This window comes from Rhamphochromis longiceps, linkage group LG16 (genome assembly GCF_057381845.1).
Source record: "Rhamphochromis longiceps isolate RC_006_pf linkage group LG16, R_longiceps_female_GT1.1, whole genome shotgun sequence".
Taxonomy (NCBI): domain Eukaryota; kingdom Metazoa; phylum Chordata; class Actinopteri; order Cichliformes; family Cichlidae; genus Rhamphochromis; species Rhamphochromis longiceps.
Window position 1 is genome coordinate 26020620 of NC_140572.1, and position 16149 is coordinate 26036768.

Below are 16149 nucleotides of genomic sequence, written 5' to 3' on the forward strand. Positions count from 1 at the left end.
GAAAACTTGGAGGCAGCAGAGAAGCAGTGAGAGAGGCTGGTTTAATTAAAGTGAAAACTTTCTCAATTCTAAACTACTGCACTCAAACAGAGCGGTCTAAGTAGGGATTACCATTAAGCTTGTGGAAACTTTATCTAGTCAAGCAGTGTTGGGCACCATTGGTCTATGTCCAAGACACATTTTGCGTAGAGTTTGTTGGCACGTCTCTGTTATTGATATTGGTACACTGTTAAAGAACATATATATATTTTTTGTTTCTGTTATAAACGATCTTCTCCCTGCCTTGTTTCTCTACAGGTGTAGATCCATCTCTGCAAATCGACAACAGGATCCAAGCCTCGTCCCAAGTTGCTCTTCAAGGTTCCAAATCCAACAAGTCTCGGGCTGCCAACACCCGGGATGAGCGCTTCAGATCTGGTAATCATGTTTCTGTACTGCCAAAAAGTTTTAAACGTCTTGTGTTTCTCTTTTATTCTGTAGCTAAGCCGAGTTAATGCGTTTCTTAGATCTGCACACAGAAGCCGTCCAAGCAGCTTTGGCAAAGTACAAAGAGAGGAAGATGCCCATGCCCTCCAAGAGACGGTCCGTGCTAGTTCAGTCTTCTGTAGAGGCATGCACCCCGCCAGGTGAGACCCCTGCTCCTTTAAATCACCTGCATCCCAGTTGGTTCTGCTCGTTCTCACTGGGTTGTTTGTTTGATATGTTCCCATGAGCTGTCGAGTGTAGGATGCTGAAACTCCATTGTGTCCACTGATCAAAAATTATGATGTCAAGCATTTGCTGCTGGAAAGAAAATATGCGGTTTGCTGAATGTGTCCATTCTTCGCGACTATAAAAGACTCGGTTCTGACCGTTGTGTTCCCAGAGAGACCTTCCTACACGAGTGGCAGAATGAATGCATAACCAGATTTTGAGCATCATCTTGAAATGTCGACCTTTTGCCTGTTTGCATAACAGTTTGTATTGTGTGGGCAGTTCATTAGAATTTATGTGATTTCACAGCTTTCCAGCAGCTTCTTGTTTTCCCAAGAGTTTCAGGGCCAAAAGAGCCTTGTGCATGTGTTGTTATCTTTCATTAAATAATCTGTAGGAGATTTTATAGAGGGCTTTTCAAACACTGCCGTGATTTTTATCAAGTGGGGGACCTTAAAACTTCAAGTCTTGGATAAAAAGAGAGGACACAGCGGTGGAGCAAGTAACCGGATTAAGAGCTCAGACACAGTGGTGTGAATAGAAGAAGGAGAGGGACTTTTCATGGCTGTTTTGAGTTTCTCTGAGTGAACTATTGTACTTGAATTAGTCACATACATGAGACTGATATATGTGTAATGTACATACAAGGTGATCTGATGATCTGCTGCTTTTGTAAAGATGACGGCAGCTATTGTTTCTACATTTGTCTGGTTAGTCAGCAGAGAAGACAAGAACAGACAAGAAACATCAGATGAGGGTTATACCATGCAACACAGGCCGTCACCTGAACAGCTTCTGCACATTCAGCCAAACACTTGTCAAACACTTACTTTAAGTATGAATGCGTGAGTGGATGTACAGACCAGTAGGTGCAGTATACGCAAAACTTTAGTAATGGCAATCAATCAGTCCGTTGGTTGTTTGTTCCACTGCTTTGCTTAAGTTGGAAAGACTACAACATAACATCATACCCCCCTCAAGAGGAATTGTAGTAACCCTGTAATAACTCTCATATATCATCTAGTATCTGGATTAAATTTCAACGTGTCACGTTCTCTGGCTTCTGAACAAAAAACTGCCCAACAAAAGACATTCCCATCAGCCTGTGCTGTACAATATATCCAATAAATATCAGCATGTTGACATCATAATTGAGAACACGTCTGTACCCTGATGCTATCAACATTGAACTCAAAACCAACTGTGCACGAGTGCAACGCTTTGATTGCTAAACTGGAATTATTGTACCTAGCCTTGTATCCTATGCTGTATCCTAGATCATAGCCTGATATGAGTGCAACAAGAAAGTCTTTTAATAAACAGGAAACAAGGCAGAAAGCAGTTGTCAGTTTGCTTACAATGCTAATGTGTCGCGTTAAAAAAAGACTCTCCATCATGATCTTGCATTTGCCAATTAAAATTCATTTTCTATAGACATAAATCAGTGAAAATAAGCTCAGCCTTTTAACTGCTGAAGCTTCGTTAGTTTCCCTGTTTTTGTTCATTTGTACTTGAAGTCGATCTCAGCGTATCTGCTACTCTCCCTGCTCACAGTTTGTCTCTTAAATATCTCTCTGGCTCAGTCTTCACTGCCTCTTCTGGTTTTTGACTACTTTGTGGTGAAAAATAGCACCCCTCTCCACCCTTTTTTTTTTTTTTTTGTATCCGTCCACCTCTCAATTTCTGCTTTGCATGTCTTCTTTAACCCTCTATTTCACTCTTCTGCAGGGTAACTGTGCCAAGGTTACCAAGATAGGGAGGCAGATTGGAGTGAGGAATAACAAACTGAATCATAAATGTGAGATAAACTGCACTAGTCCACCGGCTGTAGAGGCATTAAATTGGTTTGTTATAATCACACCTCCTTTAACCTTCCGCTAACAGCCTCTCCAAGACTAAGGAAAGTCGAAGCAGTACTTTCAATGTCTCAATTTGTTGGACTTTACTTGAAACTGTGTACTGTGGGAGATTAGTGGGATTAATTACATGAAGGCTCATTAGCTTAGAGAACATCCATCAGGCACGTGCTGATCACACATGAAGTCATAGCCCCTTTTCTTCTAGACAGTACTCTTTTTCTTTTTCTCCCCCTCTTCTCTCAGTGACTCATTGTCCAGTTAATCAAAAGCACGATGAATTTTAGTGTAGCAGTTTTCTATGATTGCATGAGTTTTATTGTTTTCTTGGGGTTTAGTGAGTAGGTACGCTATTTTACATGGTCTGGGATGAATAATGCCAAAAGCTGGGAAGTTGGTGATTTTATAAACAGTTAGGACAATTTTTTTTATCCAAAAATGCATGATAGTGAACTGCACTTTCACTGAACTCTGTTCTCAGCAGAATTCATAATGCAAGACTAGTCTGCTGCTGGGTAACTTGGCAGATGAAGTGGAATATGTTCATTTTAAATGATCATTACATTACTTTGAAGCTGTTCCTGTTTCGGCTATTTTTGAAGAGACCAACTGCTCACAGTTGCCTCGAGGGAGAGAAAATAAAATCACCAGTGTCTGGTTTTGAGTTTGAGTCCAAGTGACATGAAAAAGGGAATTTATTATACTAACAGTTTATGTTTGTATTGTGTGCAACTACAGTATGTAGTTATGTGTTATTGCAATTGTCTTGAGGTAGAAATTCAGCCTTAATTAATAGCTAGGCAATATGTAAGTGTGCTGACATGCTCAGAAGAAAGCTCCCATCTATTTTGTTTTTGATCATTCATATTTTTGATGACTGCAGCTCAGTATACCAGACACCTAATTTACTCTCCCTCCTTTTCATCATCATCTTCAAATATGCAACACCCAGTCTCTCCCTTGATACATGTGTTGCAGTTTTATACATATATATTGCACATGTCGTTGCAGTGTGGCTGCTTACAGGCAAATATTAAAAACATAGTAGTGAAGCCATGAGAGATTTAAAAACAAGCATCTCTCAGCCGAATTAACTTCCATCCCCATTAAAGTCATCCTACCCATCCCCTGGCTTATATGTACTCTATCAGTATGTATAAGTAGAATAAAGTGTCATCTGCATATCATCTAAACCCTGCGCAAGTGTTCCAGGTTTTCCCATCTTGATTGTTTTTCCTGGTGACACTGTAGACAGCCCCATGTTCTTTGTCCTCTGTTATGACGCTGCCCTGTCTTGACCTGTCAAACACAGACACCTCCTCAGCGTCAGAAGACGAGGGCTCGCTGCGCCGACAGGGACGTCTGACCACCTCCACGCCCTACCAGGGCCACAGCCACCCAGCTGTTGAGCACTGGTTTAACCGTGTCATCCAGGGTTCGTCCACCTCATCCTCCGCGTCATCCACTTCATCCCACCCGGGAGGGAGATCCGTCACCACCACCAACACCACTGCCCACGCAGCCCTGAACGTCAATGCCGCAGCCACCGCTCTGGCAGACCTTATGGCACACACCCATCTAGGTCAGTGACGCACGCACACAGTTTCAGATACTTTTAGCTGTTGCAGTTTTTAGTTGGTCAGTATTGCATTTCATGATTTAGTTTGACCTCCTTCATTCCTTCATTCTAGATTGAGATGATGTGTTTAAGCCAAGCAAGAAAGCCATTATAAATGGTTTTTCTGTTTCGATTGCATTTCAGTTCAGTTCAAACAGGAATTTATAAATGGACACTTGCCTTCTTAGCTGTCTGCGTTGAAATTCTTTGTTCTTTATGCAGATAGGTTTTATATATGTACATACAAACAATTTAGGGAGTCGAAGACTGAGTTTTATGCTTTTTCCATTATCCTCATTTTGTTAAATTCGGCAGAATATATGGTAGATACGATAACTGCTTCCAAGTCAGATTTGTCATCATATCAAAGGTGACATCTTAACCTGTGTTATGTACCGCAGACTGTTTAATCGCAGATAGACAGCACTGTCCTACACATCGATTGCTTTCTGAAGCCTTCTCTCCCTCTAGATACAAAAAAGCACTCGATGATGACAAGACAAAAGGGACCCAACGACTGAGTTTTAATTCCCGTCTTTCTAGTTAGCCATCCTCGTCTGCCATCTCACTGTCATTCGATCATGTGGAGAAGCTCTCAGCCACATATCTGTCAAAACCGCTTGTTCCATGTTGCCACGTGAGTGTCACGGGCTAGTTAATGAGATTTGGTGGATTTATCACCATTAGTCTCGCTGCAGCTGCAATGTAAGATGGTGTCTTGCTTACTTGTGTGCACGTTTGTATGTGTGCGTACATGTGTGTGCATGTGTTGCTGGTAAGGCGATATCCTATTAGGATGGAGCTGCCTGGTTTTATTTTTTCACTAGCTCGTTTCCCCTCAAGGCTGCTGTCATAAAACAGCAGCAGCGACTTGTGCTGAATGAAGCTGTAAATAAATCTCCCATATTGCCTTGTTCCTCTGCCCCTCAGACACTGATTCTGTCATCCACTTCAACAGGAGACACTAAAAATACTATATGTAGTTAAAGGAACACCAGTTCTCAATGTGGAGTTTTTTTTAAATCTCTTTGAAAACCACTTCCATACGTTTGCATAAGAAAAAAATATGCACAAGTGCTCATCCCAAAAGTTGGAACCACTGACATCAGCTGTTATGAGCAGGGTTACTGCGATTGGCAGATGCTCCCCATAAACACTGTTTTCCATAATTTTCAGACCTTGGAAATTACCCAAAATTCTTTCTAGTAATGTGATCTGATAATTAGTTATGACACCTGTCAAAAAATATGGCTTGGCTCTGCAACAAGGTATCTGTTTTGGATCCAACTCCAATGTTAGACTGTAAACTCCAGTTCTCATGACACACTTAAAACAGAACAGCTGATCCTGTCACAGACGTTAATGGTAAATGGACTGGTCAAAGGAGCTTGCAAAGAAAAGCGTCTGGACTTCTTTAAGTTACTTGAAGACGTTTTACCTCTCATCCGAGAAGCTTCTTCAGTTCTAAGGTCAAATGGTGGAGAGTCCCAGATATAAACCTAGTGGAAGTTTCCCCCCACAGAGGGACAAAAGGACCCCCTGATGATCCTCTAATCGCCTGAGCCAAGGTGTGAAACTGGGTGTGGGTCCCAATCAGCCAGAGTTTCGGGTGAGTTCATTGTGAAACCTGGCCCCACCTTATCATGCGAATTCCTGAGGTCAGATGGCCCAGGATGTGAGTGGGCGTTAAGGCGTCTGGGGAGGGAACTCAAAACTGGATTATAGATGGCAGAGAGTTGGTGAAAGAAGCCATCTATGTCCACTGTGAGCGACCATCTTTGAACAGAGGCGGTGGTTTATGACACCAACTCTCTGCCATCTATAATCCAGTTTTGAGTTCCCTCCCCAGACGCCTTAACGCCCACTCACATCCTGGGCCATCTGACCTCAGGAATTCGCATGATAAGGTGGGGCCAGGTTTCACAATGAACTCACCCGAAACTCTGGCTGATTGGGACCTACACCCAGTTTCACACCTTGGCTCAGGCGATTAGAGGATCATCAGGGGGTCCTTTTGTCCCTCTGTGGGGGGATACCCCCACTAGGTTTATATCTGGGACTCTCCACCATTTGACCTTAGAACTGAAGAAGCTTCTCGGATGAGAGGTGAAACGTCTTCAAGTAACTTAAAGAAGTCCAGACGCTTTTCTTTGCAAGCTCCTTTGACTACGATGACCTGGATGACTGAGAACCTTCACAGACGTAAATGGACTGCTTCCTATATACTCTTTCATTCACACAAGCACCTTTTTCTATGTCTGAGTGCTTTCTATCTAACATTAAGAGAGCAACTTTGCACTCTTAGTGTCTGGACATCAGTTGGTCTGTAACATAGTGTAAGACATCTTGGGTACAGACTTTTATGTGTGGTGTTGAGGGAAGGTGAAAAGCTGAAATACAGTCTTTGCTTCGGCTCAGAGAATACCAGGCAAATCATATTGTTTGCTAATCCATGCCTTAGATCTTTATATAAGTTGCGAGCACCCACAGTTGGCCTTAAATTTGACCTTTTAACCCCCGACACCCCCACTCATCACAGATAACCACTCAGCGCCCCCTGACGTGACGGGGCTGTCGGAGCGCTCCTCGCATCACGCAGAGCGGCCCCATGTGGCCTCGGTGCGAGGCGTTTCCCGCGGCTTCAACCACCACACCAGCGTCATGGAGACCGCAGATGGTGAGTTTCCTGCCCACTCACACTCACACACACATATACACGCAAAGTCAACTCCCGTTTTCCTTCTCCCCTGCTGTTTGTCCCTCTGTCTTCTCCTTAGTCAGTCTGCCAACGTGACTGGCAAAAGCTACTGACTGACCTGCTCATGTTGCCACGGTAACGGTGCACCTCTCCACCCCCCACCCTCCCTGAAAAATCCATCACGTTCCTGCCGTAATGTTTGGTTCTGTTAACTAACAGAAACACTGAGACAGTAAAGATTTACACAGCATCATGGTCTCGCTTCTCTGCGGCAAACAAATATTTGAGTCATGACATAAAACGGATCATTAGGTGCTCTGTTTTGCGCTCAGTTTTTGCCATGTTGTTGGTGGATCTGTGCATAAAATAGCCTCCAAACATTATTCGTCATTCAAACCGTGCCTTTGCTTGTATGGCTTCAGTACTGCTACCAGCATGGGGCAGTGGATGCTGCAGAGGATAGGTACATACAAATACAGTAAATACAGTATTAACAGGTCATGTTCCACCTCATTTTAAGGTAGGTTTAAAAAAAAAAAACACAGTTGAGCACATTAATTACAGCCTGAGCTAAGAAGAAAAGAAGGGAGGTGGGTGAGGGAGTGTGGTTTTTATTCCATATAAAAACAAATTTGGTGTCCTAAAGAAGTTTTGGCTTTCTCTTATAGGAAAATTAGCAGAATTGGAGTAAAATGTAAGCAGGGTTTCATTTACCCAACCATAAAATATGTTTTGGTTTATCAAATTGCCGTAAGGGAGGACACACTCATTCCCTATAACTGCTGTGTGCTTACGCTTGTTATCACCCACCGTCTCCTTCAAATTTCTAACCCAACAAGTCCTTTTCCCTTTAGCATGACATCATTTAGCGGTCTATAAGAGGCCCATATATCCAAAAAGTTGTCAGTTCACCTTTAACTTGGCAGAGAGTCTCGCCGTTGGAAGAACCCTGAACACTTTCCTAAACCGCTGAGTTACAGGCAGAGGTTTTTCGTAAATCCACTTACATATACATCTTCTAGTGTGATTCCATTTTAGGTGGCGTCCACAATAGTCTTTGAACCTTACAAAACTTTTTTTCCATTATCTTAACAGGTTATTGAGTTTAGAGTTGCGTTAGGGCTGGAGACGATCCAAGCTGTTATAGGGTGAAAGGCAGGGTACGCCCCATATAGGTCGGTTTGTCACATGACTGGGCCTTTACTTTTAATGTGTGTTTAATATTGTGAAAGTATCCTTAGTTATGTAGGACCAGAACATGGACCACTCTAGAAACAATGCATATATTTCCCAGTCACCAATTTACATTTAAGGCATAATGGTTATATACCAGTATCTGTTTTCTTCATAATGTCAGGTGCTCTGTGCTGCATCATCATACATTATACTGTATTTTACTACTAAGAAACAGAGTGAGTGACCTGAATGCCTATTTTCCAAACATCTCCATCATATATGACAGTGTTTTATTTTTTGTATGAGTTGAGATTACTTGAGACCTATGAAAGAAAACCAGCATCTTGCTACAGATGACAATGAGGTTGACTGGTTCATTAAATCTGCTCCACTTTCTTTGTCTGAGTTCATCTTCATTCATTCAGTTTGTTAATAATCAGGCAGCTTGAAAACCGGAGGACACCTTGAGCAGAGAGCCTATAATCTCCCTGCCACCCGTGCTCTGGATTCTTAAATACTAAACAACCTAGCTGACACAAAAGCAGGAAGTAGTGGTTAAATCTATGGATCTAAACTGCAGGTTTTCCTATGCTGATTACTAAACATGGTGAAAGTGGTAAAACAACAGTGTGATTCCATTATAATCCCACTCTCACTTGCCTGTGGCAGCTGTAGATTTCTCACACATTCACGCTCACGGCCGATTTTGACTTTTGCACGAATCTTTCTAGAGCCTATGTTGTGTTTTTTTTTTTTTTTTTTAGATGCCAGCCAAAATGGAAACAAATAAAATGCTGGCACTCTTTTCCCTCCTTGGTCCCCACGCAAACATATTTGCCCCTCAGGTTTTTCCCACTTCTTCTTACATTCCCTCACACAAAGTCCAGTACTTTGTGGAAACTCCTTCCAGCAATCTGCTGACATCTGTGAGTCCTTATAGTGAGGCAATGATTGTTATTCTCTCACTGGTTGCGTCAACACGATGCATAGTTACATCCTCGGGGAGGTGCACCTCGGGTTACGGCGAAGGTTTTCAGAAGGGTTCTGTGGTTTTATGATTCAGTGCAGACATATAAATCCCCCGTCATCCAGAAAGTTCACAGGAGCGCTTCATTGACATCCTGATGTGTCTCTCCTCTAGGATGTGAGTGGAGAGGTGAAGGATCCCTCAGTTTAATTGATGGTATTTATAACTGCTCCTTCAGCTCTATGGCAGCCTGCTGTATGTGCACTCTGCTGTATGTGCGTTTGTATTTGTGTGTCTTTGCATCTCTGCCTCTCACCTCCACTGTCAGGTTTACTGTGACACTTGTCCAAATCTTGTGTGTTATAAAAAAAAATATGCACAGCTACAGTGAATTCAGTGATACAGTGTGCATGTGAGTGTGTTTGTGTTTGTATAGCTGAGTATGTTGCAAGTGCTCTACCGTTTATAGCATCTTCAGGCAACGTCTAACCTGAATGTCTTTAGAAAGTGAGTGCGTTTAAGCAGAGGTGTAACTCTTCGTTTGGCCTTGCGACTAATTACTATGTTGACAGACTGTTTTCTTATCTCAAACTGAAAACAACTGTCAGTCTGTTTCTCACTTCTTCTTTGACGGCTAGCCACGCAGTGACTTCTTTGATGGCAGCTCTCTAGGACTGCTGGCATTTTTTTGACACATAGATGTGTGTAAAGAAAAAACAAGTCACGCAGTAGCTTTGGCTCCATCTGTACTTGGATACTGACACTGTGTGTGTTGGTGTTTTATGCACAAATTTTGCCGATACAAATTCAGTATTTTCGCGCTGTTTTCAGCTTGCAATCGTTTAAAAAATTAATTTCTTACAGAATTTTGTGCAGTACTGTGAAAAGTAAACCATTACAACTTCCATAGGAATTAAAAGGGTAGGTAGCAGTTAATCTAATAACTCTTAAAAGCACAAGTTTTGGCAGTTTGCTGGTCTGGGGCATTCAGGTTTGTTAACATGGTGACAATGAACAAAGACAAGAAGCAGTGATCTTAAAGAAACAGCTCTTGCTGTCCATCAGTCTAGGAAGTGTTATACAGCATCTCAACACAAACACCTCAGACCATCTGTCAATGATCTGGGCTAAAGGACCTGGGGACGTTGCAGTCATTAAGATAGCCATGAACTCGTCTGTACATCAAGGTCATATCTGACCGATAAAGCTCTGCTGAAATTAGGTTATACAACAGGACTGTGATACCAACCACAGCAGAAAACAGAATGGCTGAATTAGAGACAAGAAAATGCTCAAGGTGTTGCAATGACCCAGTCAAAGTCCAAACCTCAAGCTGGCTGAAATGATGTCGCGAGACCTAACAGAGCTGTGCATAAATGAATTGAGGCAAACCTCAATGAAATTAAAGCAATGTTATAAAGAAGAGCAGCCAAAAATACCTTCAAAACGATGTGAGAGACTGATAAAGTCATACAGAAAATTATTACTTCAAGTTATTGCTGCTAAATGTGGTTCTACAAGCTGATGAGTCATGCTCCATAGTTAGTTTTCACAGCACTGCACAGAGCCCTATGCAAACTTTCTTTTCCACATCGCTTTATCCTATCAAAAGACCAAAAGCAACAGTAAGTTATTATTACGAACAGGTGTTTATTGTATCCGTAGCCTGATAAGGCTTATTTTTATCCCGCCGACCTCCATTATCATCCAGAAACAATGACAAATGCATCAAGTGAACCATGCTGTTGCAGTGGGCAACATGTTCCCTCATTATGAGTCACTGTGGGTTATTTTGAGCCAGTTTCACATACTGTACACCATCCTGCCTAAATCCATGGCTGGAGATAGTCACTATAAACACACCTTTGCAAATATAAATGTCTGAATAGAAAATCCTAAAAGCTGCAGTGCCCAGCTGACACAGGAAATTGAATGTTTTTAAAAAACAGGACCGTGTTTTTATGACGCATTTTTATGTTTAAAGTGCTCAGCAAGACTGGGCCCCAGAGACAATTTTTGGCTGGGATTTGTTAACAATAGGAAAAAGATGGACTAATACTAGCCCGATCCTATAACTCTGTTATTGTTTACTGTAAAGACGTGGTGTAACATTTTGTCCCACATTAAGGAAGAGCCAGAGATTACTACAGCAATTTATGGCTGTAAATGCATTCATTATAAGATCATGAACACATTAATTATCGTCATCATCACAGACGGGTCCTGGTTGGTCCAGATATGAGCGATCAAGCCTCATGATGAGGTGGGTGGGGGAGTTCAGAGCCAGGATGTTAGGGGCTGCTGTCTAATTGGTCCATCAGGTGCTGCACTGACCCCCACAGGGTCGATCCCTGGTACATCTGTCCCTGCATGAGGAGGCAGGGTCTGTCTGAGCTAGGCTTATTATAGTAAGATAAATCAGGCAAGCTGTGTGCAGCTGTGGCCTTTAGCTCCCGTGGCTGTCTGGGTTGTCGAACACAGCCGCCCCCCTTTTAAAGCTAACTGTATATTTATCGGGTAAAAATAATGTCTGATGATGTTTATAGACTGAACCTCACCTCAAACATGACTCTAACGGCACAACGCAAGTTTCATTCGGAGTCTATTATTTTGTTTGTTGTTTTGTTTGTCTTGTTTTCTCTCCTTTTATGATCTGGCTCAGTTTTTATATAAAAAAAAAACGATTTAAGGGTTAATTTTAAAGTGTAACATGCATGTCAGACCATTTATCTGTGTTCTGATTTAAGTCAGGGTTAGGTGATTTTAGCCTCTCACTGTCTATATTTTATAGCATGAAACAGGCACCTTTTGAGACACCTCATGAATCATTTTCTGCAGCGAGTACATCTTTGTTGCTAGGCAGCAGGCGAGGCGGCTCCTCGTTTCCTGATTTCCTTTTTTCTTAGCCTTTGAGGTCTCGCAGTGATTCCTGAGACTTCCTACTAAAACACTATGTCTTTAAGGTGACTGTACAGCGCAGGACCTCGTGCTCCACTGCTTTGTTGTCCTGCCACAGTGTGACTGACAGCTGGTTGTCCTCTGTGCCTCATTAGAAAAACACACTGACCTTGTCTCCTTTTCTTTCCTTATCTGTCCCTCCCTTATCCACCCCCGTCCTCCATCAATCTCTCAATCAATCTGTCTGCACATGCCCACGTCCCACCTGCGCCATCACAATTATCTCCACTTTTTCCCGTCTGTATTTCTCTACATGTTTTTTTTTCTTGTCGTGTTTATGTCCTCCCAACCTTTTTTTTGTCTTTTCATCTCCATAAAACTCATTTTATAGGTGTTCCAGTCAACAGTCGCGTCTCCAACAAAATCCAGCAGCTGCTCAATACACTGAAGAGACCAAAGCGTCCACCGTTGCGCGAGTTCTTTGTTGACGACTTTGAGGAGCTTTTGGATGGTAAGCCCACCTGAATGTAATTACAGTGATTCTGCTGAATCAATAAATCTTCGTGAAGAGAAACTCTTTCACACTCCTACTCTTTCGAATGTGATGCTCACATCGCGTTGGTTTTCCAGCTCTAATAATAGTGATCTGTCTAATTCTTGTTGTGGCTGAGATAAAAATGTGACTGTGACCTTGCCAGGTCCCACAAGTAAACCACCAAGGCACGGTTTTAGCTCAGTGGTGGTTATTTTGGCCCCGAAGACCACCAGGTGTTGAAAGGGAATTTTTTAGGGAAGTGCACACGGACTGGACCAGCCCTTCCTAACCATTTCCTCCATTCCAACCAAACCCATCGGTGGGTCTGGGTGGTACTCTGCCACTCTGAATAAACACTGAGTGAATGAAAATGCTGCGGGAATAGCAGTGCATCAGCAGGTAACTGTAAAGCTTCTCCTTGTGGTATGGCAAGCTTCAGTGTGAGCAGAAAAACACACTCAGAGGTAGGATCCAAACACTGATAAAGATGTTATATTTGGCAGAGATATGGCTTACCTGCTTCTTTAAACAGGTCTGAACTCTACTGCTCAGAGATTCTGAAGGTAAGAATAGAGATGAAGAGATGGAAGTCAAATCCAGAAGTCAATAGAGTACTTAAAGAAGGAGCGAGGCGAGACTGATTTCCAGTAAGCAGCAGCTTCGAGTTTCTCACAAGTAGGAATAATAGGCAGCTTAGACTCATGAGGACAGAACACAGCTCACTGTATATCCTCCAGCTTTTCCTTTTCCATCACACCTTCCTCATTGTCTTTTTTTTCTCACACTCTTTTTTTCCTCCCCTGTCCTCCTTACAAGTGTTGTTTAATTTACATATTTACCATTTCTTTGCAGACTAGCCGGTCTTCTTTATCAAGCAGCTCAGGAGCTTATATTACGCTCAATTCGAATCAAAGTCTTAAAGATGTCCAATTCATCTTCTTCATGTTTTCAGTCCAGCAGCCAGATCCCAACCAGCCAAAGCCAGAAGGCCAGCAGATGTGTCCCCTGGAAGGGGAGCCTCTTGGGGTGGTGACCAACTGGCCTCCCTCCTTGCCAGCAGCCCTACAAAGGTGGGGAACCACTCAGCCCAGGAGCCCCTGCCTGACAGCACTCGACAATGCTGGCAAGCCCGTCTACACACTCACCTATGGTAGGTGTTAGCCTGTGGATGTTGGCCCAGAAATGACAATTCAGATGGAAAAGAATAGCACCTCTTTTCATCCACTGTGTCTTTGAAAAACAGACATGATGTATTCTGCTGTTTAAATGTTGTTTTGCAGGTTAGAATAGTTAAATCAAAGGCACTCGTTGACAATGTGTGTTAACCTCTGCAGGTAAACTGTGGACCCGCAGTCAGAAACTGGCCTATACGCTTCTTAATAAGCTGAGCAGCAGAAATGAGCCTCTGCTCGTGCCTGGAGACAGAGTAAGTCATGATATATTACAGTGTGTTCGGTGGCGATTGAATGTGTTACATTTTTTGGCATTTCACTCAATCAATCAGCACTATTACAAATATTCAACATGGAATTAATCACCAAATAAATTCAATGACGTGAGAAAATAAAATAAAACAAAACAAAACAGGGGGCTGAAAGTATTCCTACATACAGTAGGAACCTTTTGGGAAATATAGTTACTGCCTTATCCTGCTAGATGAAAAAGTGACCAGCTCTCTAATTTGCGTTTACTTTTGTTGTTTTAGATCCACTTAAAAGCTTTAATATTCTATTTGAATTTGGAACATTAATATAGCAGAAAACAATATTTTTTTTTCCTATGAAATAATTAATGGAGTGCTTCCTTACTTCTTAGCAGAGAGGAAAGTCCCATTCCTCACATGTTTGTGTTAAGCCAAGTCTGTATCTGCATTATTACCTTGAAATCTTTGACTGGGAACGTAAAAGTGAAATGAGCGAGCCCAGTCTGGCACAGTTCATAACTGTAAAGTTTAAAAACCTAATTTATGTGTAGACATTTAATTTCATCTCATTTTCAGGGTCTCTAAAGTTGTTTTGCGGCTCTCCTCTGCTCCTCTGCTTTCAGTTTCACCCTGAGCAGAGGAAAGCTGCAAAAACGGCTCGGCTTGGGTCTAGTTGACTTGCTTGGGTTAATCGTTGTGGCTGGACTTTTTTTCTTGTCTAAAATAATCAAAAAAGATGGGGGAGGCTGGCTGAGAAGCCTGTTTGTTTTGGTGCGAGATGGTGCATGTGTGATTTTTGTCTGATGCAAAAACGGCAGTTTCACGTTTAATGGGGGCTACAGTGAACAGAAAACAGACCCAAGCCAAGATAGAATAACTGACTGTTGACTAAAACCAAGGATTTATTGAAAATATAAATATTATTGTTGTGAAGCTAGAGTTGTCAACTAACTCTCTGGTAGAAAGCAATGATTTCTTAAACTTTAAAGCTTTATTATTTGTATGACATGTTTAGTGTCACCGTCAGTCCACAATACTGTCCATTAAAACAGTAATGTTGGTGTATTGTAACCATGTCTTGAACACACCTGCAGGTTGCACTTGTTTTCCCCAACAATGATCCGGTGATGTTCATGGTGGCCTTCTACGGCTGTCTCCTGGCGGAGCTCGTACCTGTACCTATTGAAGTGCCGCTGACCAGAAAGGTAAAGCAATGAGGGTCTCCTGGGAATGTGTGATTTTTGACGTTTTACTGACCCCTACTGGACATCTGACCTCAATGTGTTTACATGAGAGACGTACTTAAGTCAGATGCAGTTTTTGATTCAGTGCTAATCTTCACTCTCTTTGACGTTCCTTACGCTAAATCACATCTTTGTAAATCTGATCTCTTAAATGTTTAAATGCAGAGTATTAGCTTATGATGTTTTGCGGTTCCCAGAGCATCGATCAGCTCAAGCCGATCTAAATTTATCCATATTAGTTGCACAGCCTGAATATTAATGCCTGTTCGTGATTGCCCTTTATAAGCATGCTGTTGGCAGACTCTGTGCTGTAATTAATGAGATTTGAGTGAGGTGAAATGATGTGTTATTCTAGTCAAAATATGAGATCACAGGCCAACTGTTCTCAGGAGTCAGACGCTCATTTGCTCACTCTGTCAGCTCCTATCATTCCTCGTCCTCTCGTTGTGTCCCTCTCTTTATCCCTATTACCCTCCTCTTCTTTCTTTCCGCCTCTCCCCACCCATCTTGAGTCTCCCACCTTTTTTTTTTTTGCTTTTCTGAGCAGCGCACTTTGCACAGCACGAGTTTAGCTATAAGCTCATTTGCACAGCCAATCAAATAGGAGCGAGCGTGTGTCAGATCTCGGGTTTCATTCCTGCTACAGTCTGGCTTTGATGCACAGCAGTAGAGTTTTTAATAGTGACTGGCCGTCACTCCGCTTGCTCACCTGCTGCTGCTTTGATGCTGCTGTGATGCTCTGAGGTTTCTTCTTCTTCTTTGTTTTCTTCTTCTTCTTCTTGTCATTGCCTTGTTTTCACTCCATTAGCAATTCCCACATTCCCTCGGCGCATCCTTTCTCAAAGTTATTTTGAATTTTTCTGTTTTTAGTAGTTGATCGTTGTGTGTGACAGATACTCTCTTTGCTCCCCCAGGATGCGGGAAGTCAACAGATCGGCTTTCTGTTGGGCAGCTGCGGCGTCACGTTGGCACTGACCACTGACGCCTGTCAGAAAGGCCTGCCCAAAGCACAAACAGGGGAGGTTGCCACTTTCAAAGGTA

At 42.4% G+C, this 16149-nt stretch overlaps 1 protein-coding gene across 2 annotated transcripts in view; it reads left to right on the forward strand.

Moving 5' to 3' along the window:
* dip2a (DIP2 acetate--CoA ligase A) overlaps window positions 1-16149 on the forward strand; it is an 88951-nt gene that overhangs the window by 55987 nt on the left and 16815 nt on the right. For both annotated transcript variants that reach the window (XM_085385543.1, XM_085385544.1), the window contains exons 3-11: window positions 298-417; window positions 507-626; window positions 3862-4131; window positions 6707-6844; window positions 12298-12417; window positions 13394-13591; window positions 13776-13867; window positions 14959-15069; window positions 16023-16146. In XM_085385543.1, coding sequence (XP_085241669.1) covers window positions 298-417; window positions 507-626; window positions 3862-4131; window positions 6707-6844; window positions 12298-12417; window positions 13394-13591; window positions 13776-13867; window positions 14959-15069; window positions 16023-16146 — 1293 coding nt within the window. The remainder of the gene's footprint in view (window positions 1-297; window positions 418-506; window positions 627-3861; window positions 4132-6706; window positions 6845-12297; window positions 12418-13393; window positions 13592-13775; window positions 13868-14958; window positions 15070-16022; window positions 16147-16149) is intronic.